The sequence below is a fragment of the Mustela putorius genome, unplaced genomic scaffold (genome assembly GCF_011764305.1).
Source record: "Mustela putorius furo isolate JIRA1106 unplaced genomic scaffold, ASM1176430v1.1 tig00003863_pilon_pilon_pilon, whole genome shotgun sequence".
Taxonomy (NCBI): Eukaryota; Metazoa; Chordata; class Mammalia; order Carnivora; family Mustelidae; genus Mustela; species Mustela putorius.
The window spans coordinates 26,980,926-26,992,607 of record NW_025422015.1 but is presented as its reverse complement, the minus strand read 5'-3'; the positions used below and the strand labels follow the sequence as shown (position 1 = coordinate 26,992,607).

General features: G+C 36.8%; 1 protein-coding gene across 2 annotated transcripts; it reads left to right on the top strand.

Annotated features, from left to right (window-relative positions):
* The first annotated feature begins 2,676 nt into the window (after positions 1-2,676).
* Positions 2,677-11,682, top strand: CENPW (centromere protein W). 2 transcript variants are annotated; one of them, XM_045066394.1, is made up of 3 exons: positions 2,677-2,981; positions 9,465-9,578; positions 11,208-11,491. In XM_045066394.1, the coding sequence occupies exons 1-3, from the start codon at positions 2,856-2,858 to the stop codon at positions 11,352-11,354; spliced, it is 387 nt and encodes a 128-aa protein (XP_044922329.1). In that variant the 5' UTR covers positions 2,677-2,855; the 3' UTR covers positions 11,355-11,491. The 2 variants fall into 2 exon arrangements, with proteins under 2 accessions (XP_044922329.1, XP_004740207.1); XM_004740150.3 differs by lacking the exon at positions 11,208-11,491 and adding an exon at positions 11,538-11,682 and having other exon boundaries at positions 2,686-2,981.

The window sequence follows — 11,682 nt, the reverse complement described above, 5'->3', positions numbered from 1 at the left end:
AAAGAGGCTTTATAGATGTGATTAAGTTAAGGGTCTCACGATAAGAAGATTATCCTAGATTATCTGGGTAGGCCCAATGTGATAACAGGGGTTCTTAGAAGAAGTCTGGCAGATCAAAGTCTGAAAAAGATGTGCTGATCAAAACAGAAAGTAGACTGATGTACTTTGAAGATGGAGAAAAGATCCTTGAGTCAAAGAATGGAAAAGGCTTCTAGAAGTTAAAAAAGTCAAGGAAACAGACACTCTGCTATAGCTCCCAGAAGGAAAGCAGTGCTGCTGACCCTGTGATTTTAGGATTTCAGACTGGCAATCTGAAAGATGGTAAGTTTGTACTGTTTGCAGCCATTAAATTGGTGGTAATTTGTTACAGCAATGCTAGTATACTAACACATACAACCATAGGTATTTCCATTCCCCTCTTAATGAATATCAACTGTCTCCAATTATTTCTATAATAAATAATGCTACAGTAACATTTTTCTATATGTAGAAGCAAATATTATACTGTGAAACATGCTAGAGAGAAAAATAAACCACAGGGTTAGAATGTTCATCTCAGTAGAGATATGTGTAGTGTTATGTTGGTAAATGTTTAACAACTTTCTTTCCAGAAAACAAAAACAAGAACCCCTGATTTGTGTATTTGCCAATTCCAGTGGTGTAAATATTTTTAGTTGCCAACAAAATGTTCCTGAACACAATGCTTAGAAGATAAGTCAGCTTTTGCACACTGTTGGACCTGTGTATGTGTATGTGCACCTATGTGTGTCTAGGTATATACGTGTATACATGTGTGGCATTTCTATATTAAATAGGTCTCTCTGATACTTGTTGGAGCAGAGACTTGAAGGAAGTGATGGAGACATTTATGCAAATAAATGAGGAAAAAATATTTTTAGCAGAGAGAACAGTAAGTGGATGATGGATGAGTGTTTGGTGTATTTGGTGGATTTCAGGTGTATCTGAAGGCTATCAAGTATGCTAATATAGCTGGAGAAGAGTGAATTCCTTAATTGTGGGAGATAAGGTCAAAGGGTTCATTGTGTATTTTTAAGTGTGTTTGTACTTGGCAGGCAGGTAAGGCTTCAAAAGTTATTGTAGGAAATTTTATTTTGATGGAAATGGAAGGGGTTTGAGGAGTGATATAATCTGAGTTAAACGTGCCTCTTCTGTTGAGGATAAAGAGAAACAGGCTGAGGCACAGTCAGGAGGGTGTTTGCAATAATCCAAGTGAGAAATGATGGTGACTTGGCCAAAAGTGATCAGAGACTGTAAATAGAGCTGACAAAATTTGATGAAAGATTGAGTGTGAGGTGAGAAAAAGAGGGGAGCCAAGGATGATTCCAAGATTTTGGCTTGAGTAATTGGAAAAATGGAAGTACCATCAGCTGTAATAGGGAAAGTTGGTGTAAGGAGCAGGTTTGGGAAATAGGGGTCAATGAAGAGCTAATTTTGGATATGTTAAATTTAAGATGATTTAAAATTCCAGTCCAGTAGAGAACTGGATATGCGCATCTGATTAGGGAAGAGAATTAGCTGGAGATGGCTAGAGAGCTGAGGAGAAATGCAAGGGAATATTCTAATAATGGACAATGGACCACAGGAGGGAGAATGAGTACAGAAGGGCTGGCGGCCTGGTAAAGATAGAAAGAAACTGCTATTCCATCTAAGTGACATCTAAGAATTATTGGATTTGGAACATCGGAAGGAATGCTTTGAAAAGACAGATGAGGTTGAAGAGTGAGACAACTAATTGAGAATATGGAAGGGTATGGTGTTTGGTAGCGACAAACCGTAGTGTATAACTGCAGGTGTGAGTGGCTGATAGGGTGAAAGATGCCACTGGCAGAGACGAGGTCTTCAAAATGGGAGACCAGATGGTGGAAGGATCATCGGTGTGGATACTGAAATCACAATAATTACTACAGGTGTAGTATTAGAGATAATTACAGTGAACATCACAGTGATCTCAGAGTTGTCCTCAAACTAGCAGCGCCAACATGACCTATTTGTTAGAAATGCAAATTCTCAAGTCCCATACGTATGAACCCCTGCCCAGTGGTGCTTCTTCTGATCACAGTGAAGTTTAGGGACTACTCGCAGGGATAGCACAGAAGATAGAAAAGTTAATTGTTTGGAGAAATAGCAAGAATTTCAAAGAGGTAGCATTAAACTATATCTGAAGTAATTGCAAGATTAAGTGCAGGAACTTAACATGAAAGGGAGCAGCATTTGTTAAACAACAACAACAACAACAACACAATAACAAAAAAGCTAGAATCATGAAAAGACCTCAAGTAAGATGAAGTGAAATTGCGTAAAAGTGTAAATTGTTAGCTATTAATATTGGAAAGTCATGCCCTCCTAGGAAGGCACTGAATCTTTAGGAATCCTGATAAAATATCACAATCTTCTATGCATCTACTTCTTAGTCCCCCGGTATTAGGCTCAGTATATAGAATAAGTGTAACTGCCTTGGCATACCAACATTTCCCACAGTTTCTCAACAGACCTGTGAAACACAGGAGAGACACAGGAGAACTGTACCAAAGCGCAGGTACACTACACATAGCGATTAAAGGAAGCCTCGACCTTTAAGGACGTCACAGAACGCCTACCCAGAGTGTTTCCGCGAACAGCCGGCACTCCAGGGGCGGGGCTTGCACCCTGTTGACGTCACTCGCTAGCGCCCGGCGCGCAGTTTCGGCGGCTGATTCAAACGTTTGGGCCGGAGTTTTGCGGCCTGAAGAAGCAGCGTAGCGGCTGAGTGGTTCCTGCTGTTCACTCCAGGGTGAATTCCTGTGCAGCCCCCGGAGGATCTCGGAAGCTAAGGAGGCTGGTGCCTGAGGGAGAGAATGGCGTTCTCGACCACAGTCTTCCAGAGAAAGTATATAAAACGGAAGGCTCCCCGGGGCTTTCTTAAGCGCGTCTTCAAGCGACAGAAGCCTCACCTTCGTCTAGAGACAAGTAGCGACTTACTGGTGAGATTCCGTCCCTTCTTTGGCTGGGGATGGAGCAAGAGGGAGATAGAGGAAATAAGCCCCAGCTTTTATTTCGTCACCCCTAGCGAGTCCAGCTCCGTCAGGCCTACGTGTAAGGCGTTTCCTGCGATGACGAGGCAGGTTTGTCCTCGCCGGACCCGTCAGTTCATATTCCTGACGCTGAGTTGCCTGGGGTCCTCCTCTGAAATGTAGGCATCCGGACCTTTTTTACGGATCATCATTTTAGCCACATCATCTTAAGAGGGGAATACTAACGTTCGCTTCCTGCTTAGGGCTTTTCCGGGGCATCGTCAGGTACTGCGCTTAGTGTACTTGCGAAAGATACAGTTAAAGAAAAAAGTAAATTTTGGAATTCAGGCAGGGTCCTATTTATTGAACGACTGTAAAAGACATTACTGGCAGGCCTTTTACGTGTGTGCCTCCTTTGCCTTTCTCCCTTTTTTTGCGTTGTTAACCAAACACATTTCCCTATTTTCTGCACTGTAGCTTACTTATTAAAGAGCCCTGATTCAAGTTTACTTGTAAGGGGTGTGCTTTCAACTGTGAATGCATTTTCCTAGACGAACAGAGCAGCTGTTAGTTGAGTATTCAAGGCAAACCACCAAGACTTTATTTATCTGACTCAGAATTCCTGCAGCATAAAGCTCACTTAATAGCCATAGCCAAACCACTGTATATTTCTGTGTTGAAATAAATTCGGAGTTTTTATGTGTAGTGCCTGGAACCTATGTTTCTCTAGCAGAATAAACACTCTTTCCCTAGGTTTAAACCATAAGAGGCACCTCCTCCCTTTTGTCAGAACAGATTTTTGAATAAAGGAGCCATTTATAAGTTGGCACCTAATTTCCAGGACGTCAAGGTAAAGAATTGTTGGTAGCCAGGGCACAGGGCCTCTAGAATGTCTTCAAATGCATCCTCCATCTGTTCTTAAACTGCACTGGGTTTTTCCACCTCTCTTCTCTACAGTCTCCCCAAGTTCACTACCGCCTTCCCATCTGTTGCCTGCAAGTGCAGCATTTCTCTTTTTGCTACACTACTATAGAATTGTCTTTACTTTTCCGTTATTTGGTCTCTGAAGCCAAAGCAGCTTTCCTGCAAGAGTAGCTCTTCTACTGTCTCCTGCCCTTCTTTTCTTAGACCCTGAAAGGAAAGACAATATAGTTGATCCTTGAACAACCCTTGAATGACACCTCTAACCTGCCACAGTTGAAAATCCATGTATAACTTTTGGCTTCCCAAGAACATAACTGATAGCTCATTGTTGACCAGAGCCTTACTGATAACATAAAACAGTTGTTAAACATGTTTTGTAAATATATACTGTATTCTTACAATAGCATAAGATAGAGAAAAGAAAATGTTAAGAAAATCATAAGAAAGAGAAAAATGCATTTACAGTACTGTATTTATTTTAAAAAAATGTTTTCAAGGGTCAACCTGTACCTACTGTTTTGAATGCCTCACCCAATGGTGATAAAGTTAACATAAGTGAACTGGATAAGTGAAATTGATCTGCAGAACATTATCAGGAATTTATTCTGGAGAGTTTTCATTGGAGCTTGGGTTCTAAATGGGGAGGAAGTGTACCTGCTCAGGAATATCTAGGAGAGTAACAGCTGGTGCAGATTGTTTGGCAGAAATTTCTCAAGTAGAGTCCTCCCACATCATACCTGTCTGCCTCAAAGTGACCCATGGATATCTGGGCTCTCTCGTAGAGTGGGATTGGGATTCATGGTGTGGGAAAAAGGAGTTGGGGTGTGGTAGGGTAAAGGAAGTTCTTTCTGTTGGCATCTATTCCTAGGTTGTATGCTTGTCTTTGGCTTGCACTGGTTCTCTCACTGTCTTGTATATGGCATGCATCACCCTGGTTTCTTTGATTATGGCTTTCTGCTTATGGTTTTCTTCTTACCTTTGACACTTCGAAATCTTACCCAACAAGTGTCCCACATCATCCATAAACTTCTCTACAATTAGGGCATTCTGTTTTGATCTCTTTTTTCTGAACTTTGATAGCAATATAAGAATTACATCATACAATTAAACTATTGAGACTCTGACACTATTCTGTAAGTTTCATATGTCGTTTTTTCTCCCAGTGTAGTATGCAGCTTCTTGAGAGGAAGGAACCATATAGATCTCCTTTTTGTGTCTCTCATTATCTTTAATACAAAGCTAATTTACTTTTATGCTGTCTTTTGGTATGTTGTATTTCTTCTGCCTGAAGATTACCTCATCGTACTCCACTTAGTAGACTCCAATTTCAAAATCCAGTTCAAATGCTAGCCACTTCCTGAGTCTTCCTTAATTTTAGGACCAACTTTCTCTATTGTCACACATTTGTCATTAATTTCATATGGGTTTGGTTCCCTCATTGGATGGAAACTTTGAATTGGAGTTATTTTGTATTTCTAATGTTCGGCGTTATGAGTATACAAATAATGTTGGGAATGTATTGTAACTAATGTGGATTTATTATTATTTCTCATACTTTACTCTTAATTTTTTTGTGTTATTTCATAGTTCTTTTGCACCAGTTTTTTTGCTTTATTGTATGCTTTATTTGGTTGTATATCCCCAGTACTGGGGAGCACATCTGTTAATCTGTATAAATTGTTCAGCTTTCTCATGGCTCAGTGGGTTTTCAGATTTCTCACTGAGGAAATCTCTGGATGCTTACGATTTATGTAAAATTCAAAAGTCCTATGATGAAGAGAGGGGGAAATCAGACTGGCTCAGTGTTTTGATCAATTTACCAAATTGACTGTTAAGGAATGGACATTTCTTTGTAAATTATGTTTTGATTTACCTTTCAAGCAAGGTGATTTTTTTTTTCAGGTAAATTTTTGTTGGAATGGGCTTTTTCAAGTTTGAATGTCTAGCTGAATACTTTAAAATTTGTTTTTGTTTTGACTATTTTAATTTAAACCTTAGTGCAGGGATGCCCTGGTGGCTCAGATGATTGAGCTTCCAACTCTTGATTTCGGCTCAGGCTGTGATCTCAGGGTCATGAGGTCAGGCCACTCTTAAGGCTCTATGCTCAAAAGGGAGTCTGCTTGAGATTCTCTCCTGCCTCTCTCTGCCCTCCCACAAGCTCTCTCTCTAAAATAAATCTTAAAACCAAACCAAACCAAACCCAAAGAACCTCAGTACATTTGAGTGGCACCACTCAATTTTTAACTATTTTATGGGGAGAGGATTAGGTTGCTTAAAAAAATTCTGTGACAGAGTAATATTAATTTGTCTCAGTACCTATGGCTCATGCTTATGAAGAGGAAAAGACTTTCCATGTCAATTAATAGGGTGAACCAAGTCTCAAAACAGTGCGGTTTTTTTGTTTTTTCCCTTTTCATTTTTGCTTTTCATTTTTTCAAAATTGAAGTATAGTTGATGCATAACATAGTGATTCAACAAGTTTGTATGGTGTGCTCATTCATCACAAGTGTAGCTACCACTACCATACAATGTTGTAACAGTACATTAACTGTATTCCTTAAGCTGTGCCTTTTATTCCTGTGACTTACTCATTCCAATGGCTTATTCATTCTATAACTGGAGGCCAGTATCTCCAACACCTCTAAACCCATTTTTCCCATCCCCCCACGCTTTCACTTCCATTACCCATCAGTTCTCTAAAACAGTGGATGTGGTTTATTTGGGAATGGCTAAAAAATTTTTTTTTTTTGCTTAATTTGGGGAGATATGGAGAAATCTTTTGTTCATGCAATATCTGTTGACTACCTATTATGTATTGTGCATGGACTAGAGATCACTGATGATACAATGTTGGGGAAGGTAAACATAATTCTTATCCTTATATGTCATTGAGGAGGACAGGTGAGAAATTGCTTCATGGTGTATGTAGTATGTGCAGTAGTAGGAAGTTTTGGGTGCATAACTTTACATACTGGGGGCAGTTGGACTTTTCAGAGACGTTTTCAAACTAGTAGGATGTCTATAGGCAAGGTTTTATTTGAATATGGAAAGAAGTTCAAAAGACTTACTATAGAACAGTAAGCTGGAAGATGAAACTGGAAAAGTCTAGTCAAATGGGGTTTAGTATTAAGGAATTTATCTTGGGCATATCTGGAAGCTATTTATCTTTAGAAGTAGGAAATCTAGATTAGTAGGAAATTATGCCATGTTATATACTGTTTTTGCTGCAATAGGAAATGGGATGTCATTGGAAGTTTAAAAAAGAATTGAATATTGATCTATGTGTCTGTTTTTGTGCCAGTACCATACTGTCTTGATGATTACAGCTTTGCAATAGAGCATGAAGTCTGTAATTGTGATGCCACCAACTTTGGTTTTCTTTTACAACATTCCTCTGGCTATTTGGGGTCTTTTCTTGTTTCATATAAATTTTAGGATTATTTGTTCCATTTCTTTGAAGAAAATTGATGGTATTTTGATAGCGATTGCATTAAATGTGTAGATTGCTCTAGGTAGCATAGACATTTTCAGAATATTTGTTCTTCCAATCCATGAGCATGGAACATTTTTCCATTTCTTTGTGTCTTCCTCAATTTCTTTCATGAGTACTTTATAGTTTTCTGGCACATGCACCCAAATGTTTATAGCAGCAATGTCCACAATAGCCAAACTATGGAAAGAACCTAGATGTACATCAACAGATGAATGGATAAAGAATAGATAAAAATATATGTTTATAAAAAATAAAAAATTAAAAAAAAAAAAAAAAAAAAAAGAATATGTGGTATACACACACACACACACACACACACACACAATGGAATACTATGCAGCCATCAAAAAACCCTGAAATCTTGCCATTTGCAACAATGTGGATTGAACTAGAGAGCATTGAACTAGTACTAGAGGGTGCTAGATTGAACTAGTACTAGAGGGTACTAGAGGCTAAGCAAAATAAGTCAGTCAGAGAAAGACAATTATCTTATGATCTCTCTGATATGAGGAATTTGAGAGGCAGGGTGGGGGGTTGTGGTAGGTAGGAGAGGAAAAAATGAAACAAGTTGGGATTGGGAGGGGGACAAACCATAAGAGACTCTCAATCTCAGGAAACAAACTGAGGGTTGCTGGGGAGTTAGGAGGAAGGATAGGATGGCTGGGTTATGGACATTGGGGAAGGTAAGATTGATGATTTACAGACCTATACCCCTGAAGCCAATAATACATTATATGTTAATAAAAAAAAAGAATCGAATAACATGGTATTACATAAAGAGTCAGAATTGGGTGCTTTACCCTAAAGTTCTTGTGAGAATTAAAGGAGACCATGCATCAAGAAAGTACCAAAGGAAGATGTCCTTCTATAGGTTCTTTATCTTATTAAATTTAAATTCCCAAACTCCTATTTTTTCCAGATATCACTCAAACATTCTTAAACATCTATAACCATCCACCAAAGATTTCTGCATAATATTTAAATTTAAAACACTACATTACCTAGTTATTTAATGTTTAGTAAACTGGGGGGAAGTGGTTGTGTGTAGTACTCGTAGTGAATATTAGATGAATATTGTTCTAACTGCAAAGAACGTGTAATATATCAATCACCAATATAGTAAAGATATTTTCTAATTGTACCCAAGTAATTAATATTATTTATCTGCTTATATTATCTATTTTAATTTCTTAAGGGCCTCAAAGATTAATAGTAGATGTAATTATTTTGATATGTTGGATGACAAGTGACTTGACCTTTATACATATACTTTTCACTTCAGGAAGGTTAACATTCCAGTTACTAACATGTTTTTGAATAGATGTTTTAAATTAAATACCTGGTTAAAAAATCTTAAACCCTCTAGAATGAGATGATCAGCCTTATACATTTTTGATGTTTTGCTTTTAAATTTTTTGGGAAATTCCATTATAAATTAAATTAATTAAATTAATTTAATTTCTTAAATTTATTTGGAGTTGGAAGCAAGAATATTTGCTATTTAATAGAGTCCTACCTAAGCTTTGTATTTATGCTTTACAAAATGTTATTGTCTATGGACTTTGGTCAGCCTTATATATAGCCTTGGTTTATGTATTCCTGATACTAAGTCTCTTTTGTATGAAATTTAAATTGGACTTAAATTAAATCAAATCCTGGTTACTTTAAATAAAAATGAATTGACTTAAGCACACTAATAGATAGTTTGGAATTAATAAAATAAAAATTAATAAAATAAAAATTTTGGAATCTTTTAAAAAATCATTATTCAAAGCATGAGTGTTTGAGTTTAAAAATCCTTTTGAGGGTGCGTGGGTGGCTTAGTCAGTTAAAGTGTCTGCCTTTCAGCTCAAGTCATGATCCCAGTGTCCTGGGATCTAGTACCATGTCAGGCTCCATGCTCAGGGGGAGCTTGCTTCTCCCTCTGCCCGCCTCTCCCTCTGTTTGTGCTCTCTCCCTCATTCTCTCTCTCTCTCAAATATAAATAGGTAAAAATCTTTAAAAAAATAAAAATCCTTTTGAATTTTCTCTTAAAGGTACATCTGAATTGTTTACTGTTTGTTCATCGGTTAGCAGAAGAGTCCAGAATGAATGCTTTTGAGAATAAGTATGGAATCATTAAAAAGGAGCATGTACAGGCTGCAGCAAAGGTAAAATCTTCCTTTTCTTGAGCAAGAATTAACTTAAAAAATTATCATCTCGTATATCAGTTCTGTCTGCTTTGGATTCCTTATTTAGCTTTGTTGACTGATGTTTTGCTTCCCCACCCTACCTCAGTTATGCTGGCATCCTGGTATAGTTAACAGCAGAATTGGCCCAGAATGCTAACCAGTTGTCAGCTGCTATTTTCTAGGTACAGGGCAATATAGGCAGCTGCTTATAGCTGGGGATGTGTGGCTTTTTATGTTAATGGGTTTAATTATGGAGATTTTCTTTTTCTATAGTATATATTATGGATTTCTGATGGGAAGATTCATGGCCAATGCTTTATCATTACTTAAGAAGGGAAATGAACGTTTGGCTGTTAAACTGTATGATTTATAGTAGGCTATATACATAGTTGAGAAGGCTTATCACCTTGAAATTTATGAAAACTTCTTGATCATTTTAAGTTTTCCTAATTACTTGTTTTGAGGTGACTTACGATATGTTATAAGTCATAATGACTTATGAATCAAATCATTTATATAAGCAGAGAAAGTTGCTTCTTACTGGTATTTCTATATAATGTAAGAATGATACCTAGGATAGTTTTTTCTAAATATGTCTCCAAGATTATTATTTTCATTTGATGTTAAATGAAATCAAATTTATGGCCCACCACAAAAATTTTGGGGAGTCAGAGAAATTGAATAGTCACAATGTTATATAGAGAGCTTGTTTCTAAAATAATATATAAGAAATTGGCAACCATGGTTGACTGGTGGGTGATGTGGGAGAGATACATATTTTTGACAGTCTACTTTGTGGACTTTTGTTTAATTTTTTTTTAAATTTTGAAATAATTATAGTCTCACAGAAGATGCAAAAATAATAGAGTTCCCATCTGTCTTTTATCCAGTTTTCCACAATGCCATCATCTTTATATAACTATAGTTATGTAAAGTTATGAAAGTTTATGAGAAACAGAGGTAAAGAAATTTGTTGAACTCTGTTTAACTTAACATAGTAAAGATTTGGGTACATAATATACTCACCAAATTTGAGTATGTTGTACTTCTTTTTGTAATGCTCATGCTAACATGTAGAACCAGAGAAGTACAAGTACTGGCCTGGGATATAGACCTATTCGAAGGTCTCTCTATGGAAGCCTAGAAATTGCATGCCCTAGTACTTTTTTAGGGGCTTCAAATTTGCTTGTGTTTCAATATGTTTCTAGACTATTAAAGGCTGTGTAAGTATTTTTTTTTTCTGCAGGTAAAAGTAAGGCTAAGAGCTTGAAGAGTATATGTGTGTATTTTAAATTTAGGGTTTGTTTTTATTATAGGTGTACTTAATAGTTCTTAAAAAAATTTCTGGATATATTCTGGTTTACTGCTTCCGATCTTTTATAGCTAAAGATCTGGTTTTATTTTATTTTCTCAGGGGCTATATGTTTTGAAAATTGTCTACCTAATTTTTTTTTTAGCATATGATGACTAGTCTTTGTCTCTAAATTGATAGAATTCTAGCTCAAATATAAGAAATTTGGTGTTGCAATGGATTTGTATTGCTTTATAGTTGTTAATGCCTGGTTTATAATAGGATTTTGACTTTTGGAAAATTATTTAACTCCCTAGATTACCAAATTGTCTACAAACTTCAAGTTGGGAACCACTAATCTAGGTACTTTTGGCTTACATTTGAAGAAGTTGACATTCAGAAGTTACTATAAGACCAGATTTTGTGAGTTGCTTGTTTCACATTTTTTGAGAGAAGTGGACTAGTTTAGGGGGAAGTCTAGGACCATTTATAAAGTAAAACATTCCAAAATCACCTTCCAAACTGGGTTTTATAAACTCAGACTCTTGCATATTATGCACGTAAGATGATTGAACTTTTTGTCCAGGTGTTCTGTTTTATTTGCCTTGGGTATAATATGAATCTTCATTTTTTTCCCCCCCTCACAGGTAATTCTAAAGAAGAGCAGAGGTTAGAAGTCAAAGAACCCATTTTGAAAATTATATGATGTGTTATTTTAGATGGTAACAGACTGTGAAAGCACTTTTTACGAATCAGCTAAGATTGTTTATTATTAAAATATTGACTAGTTGA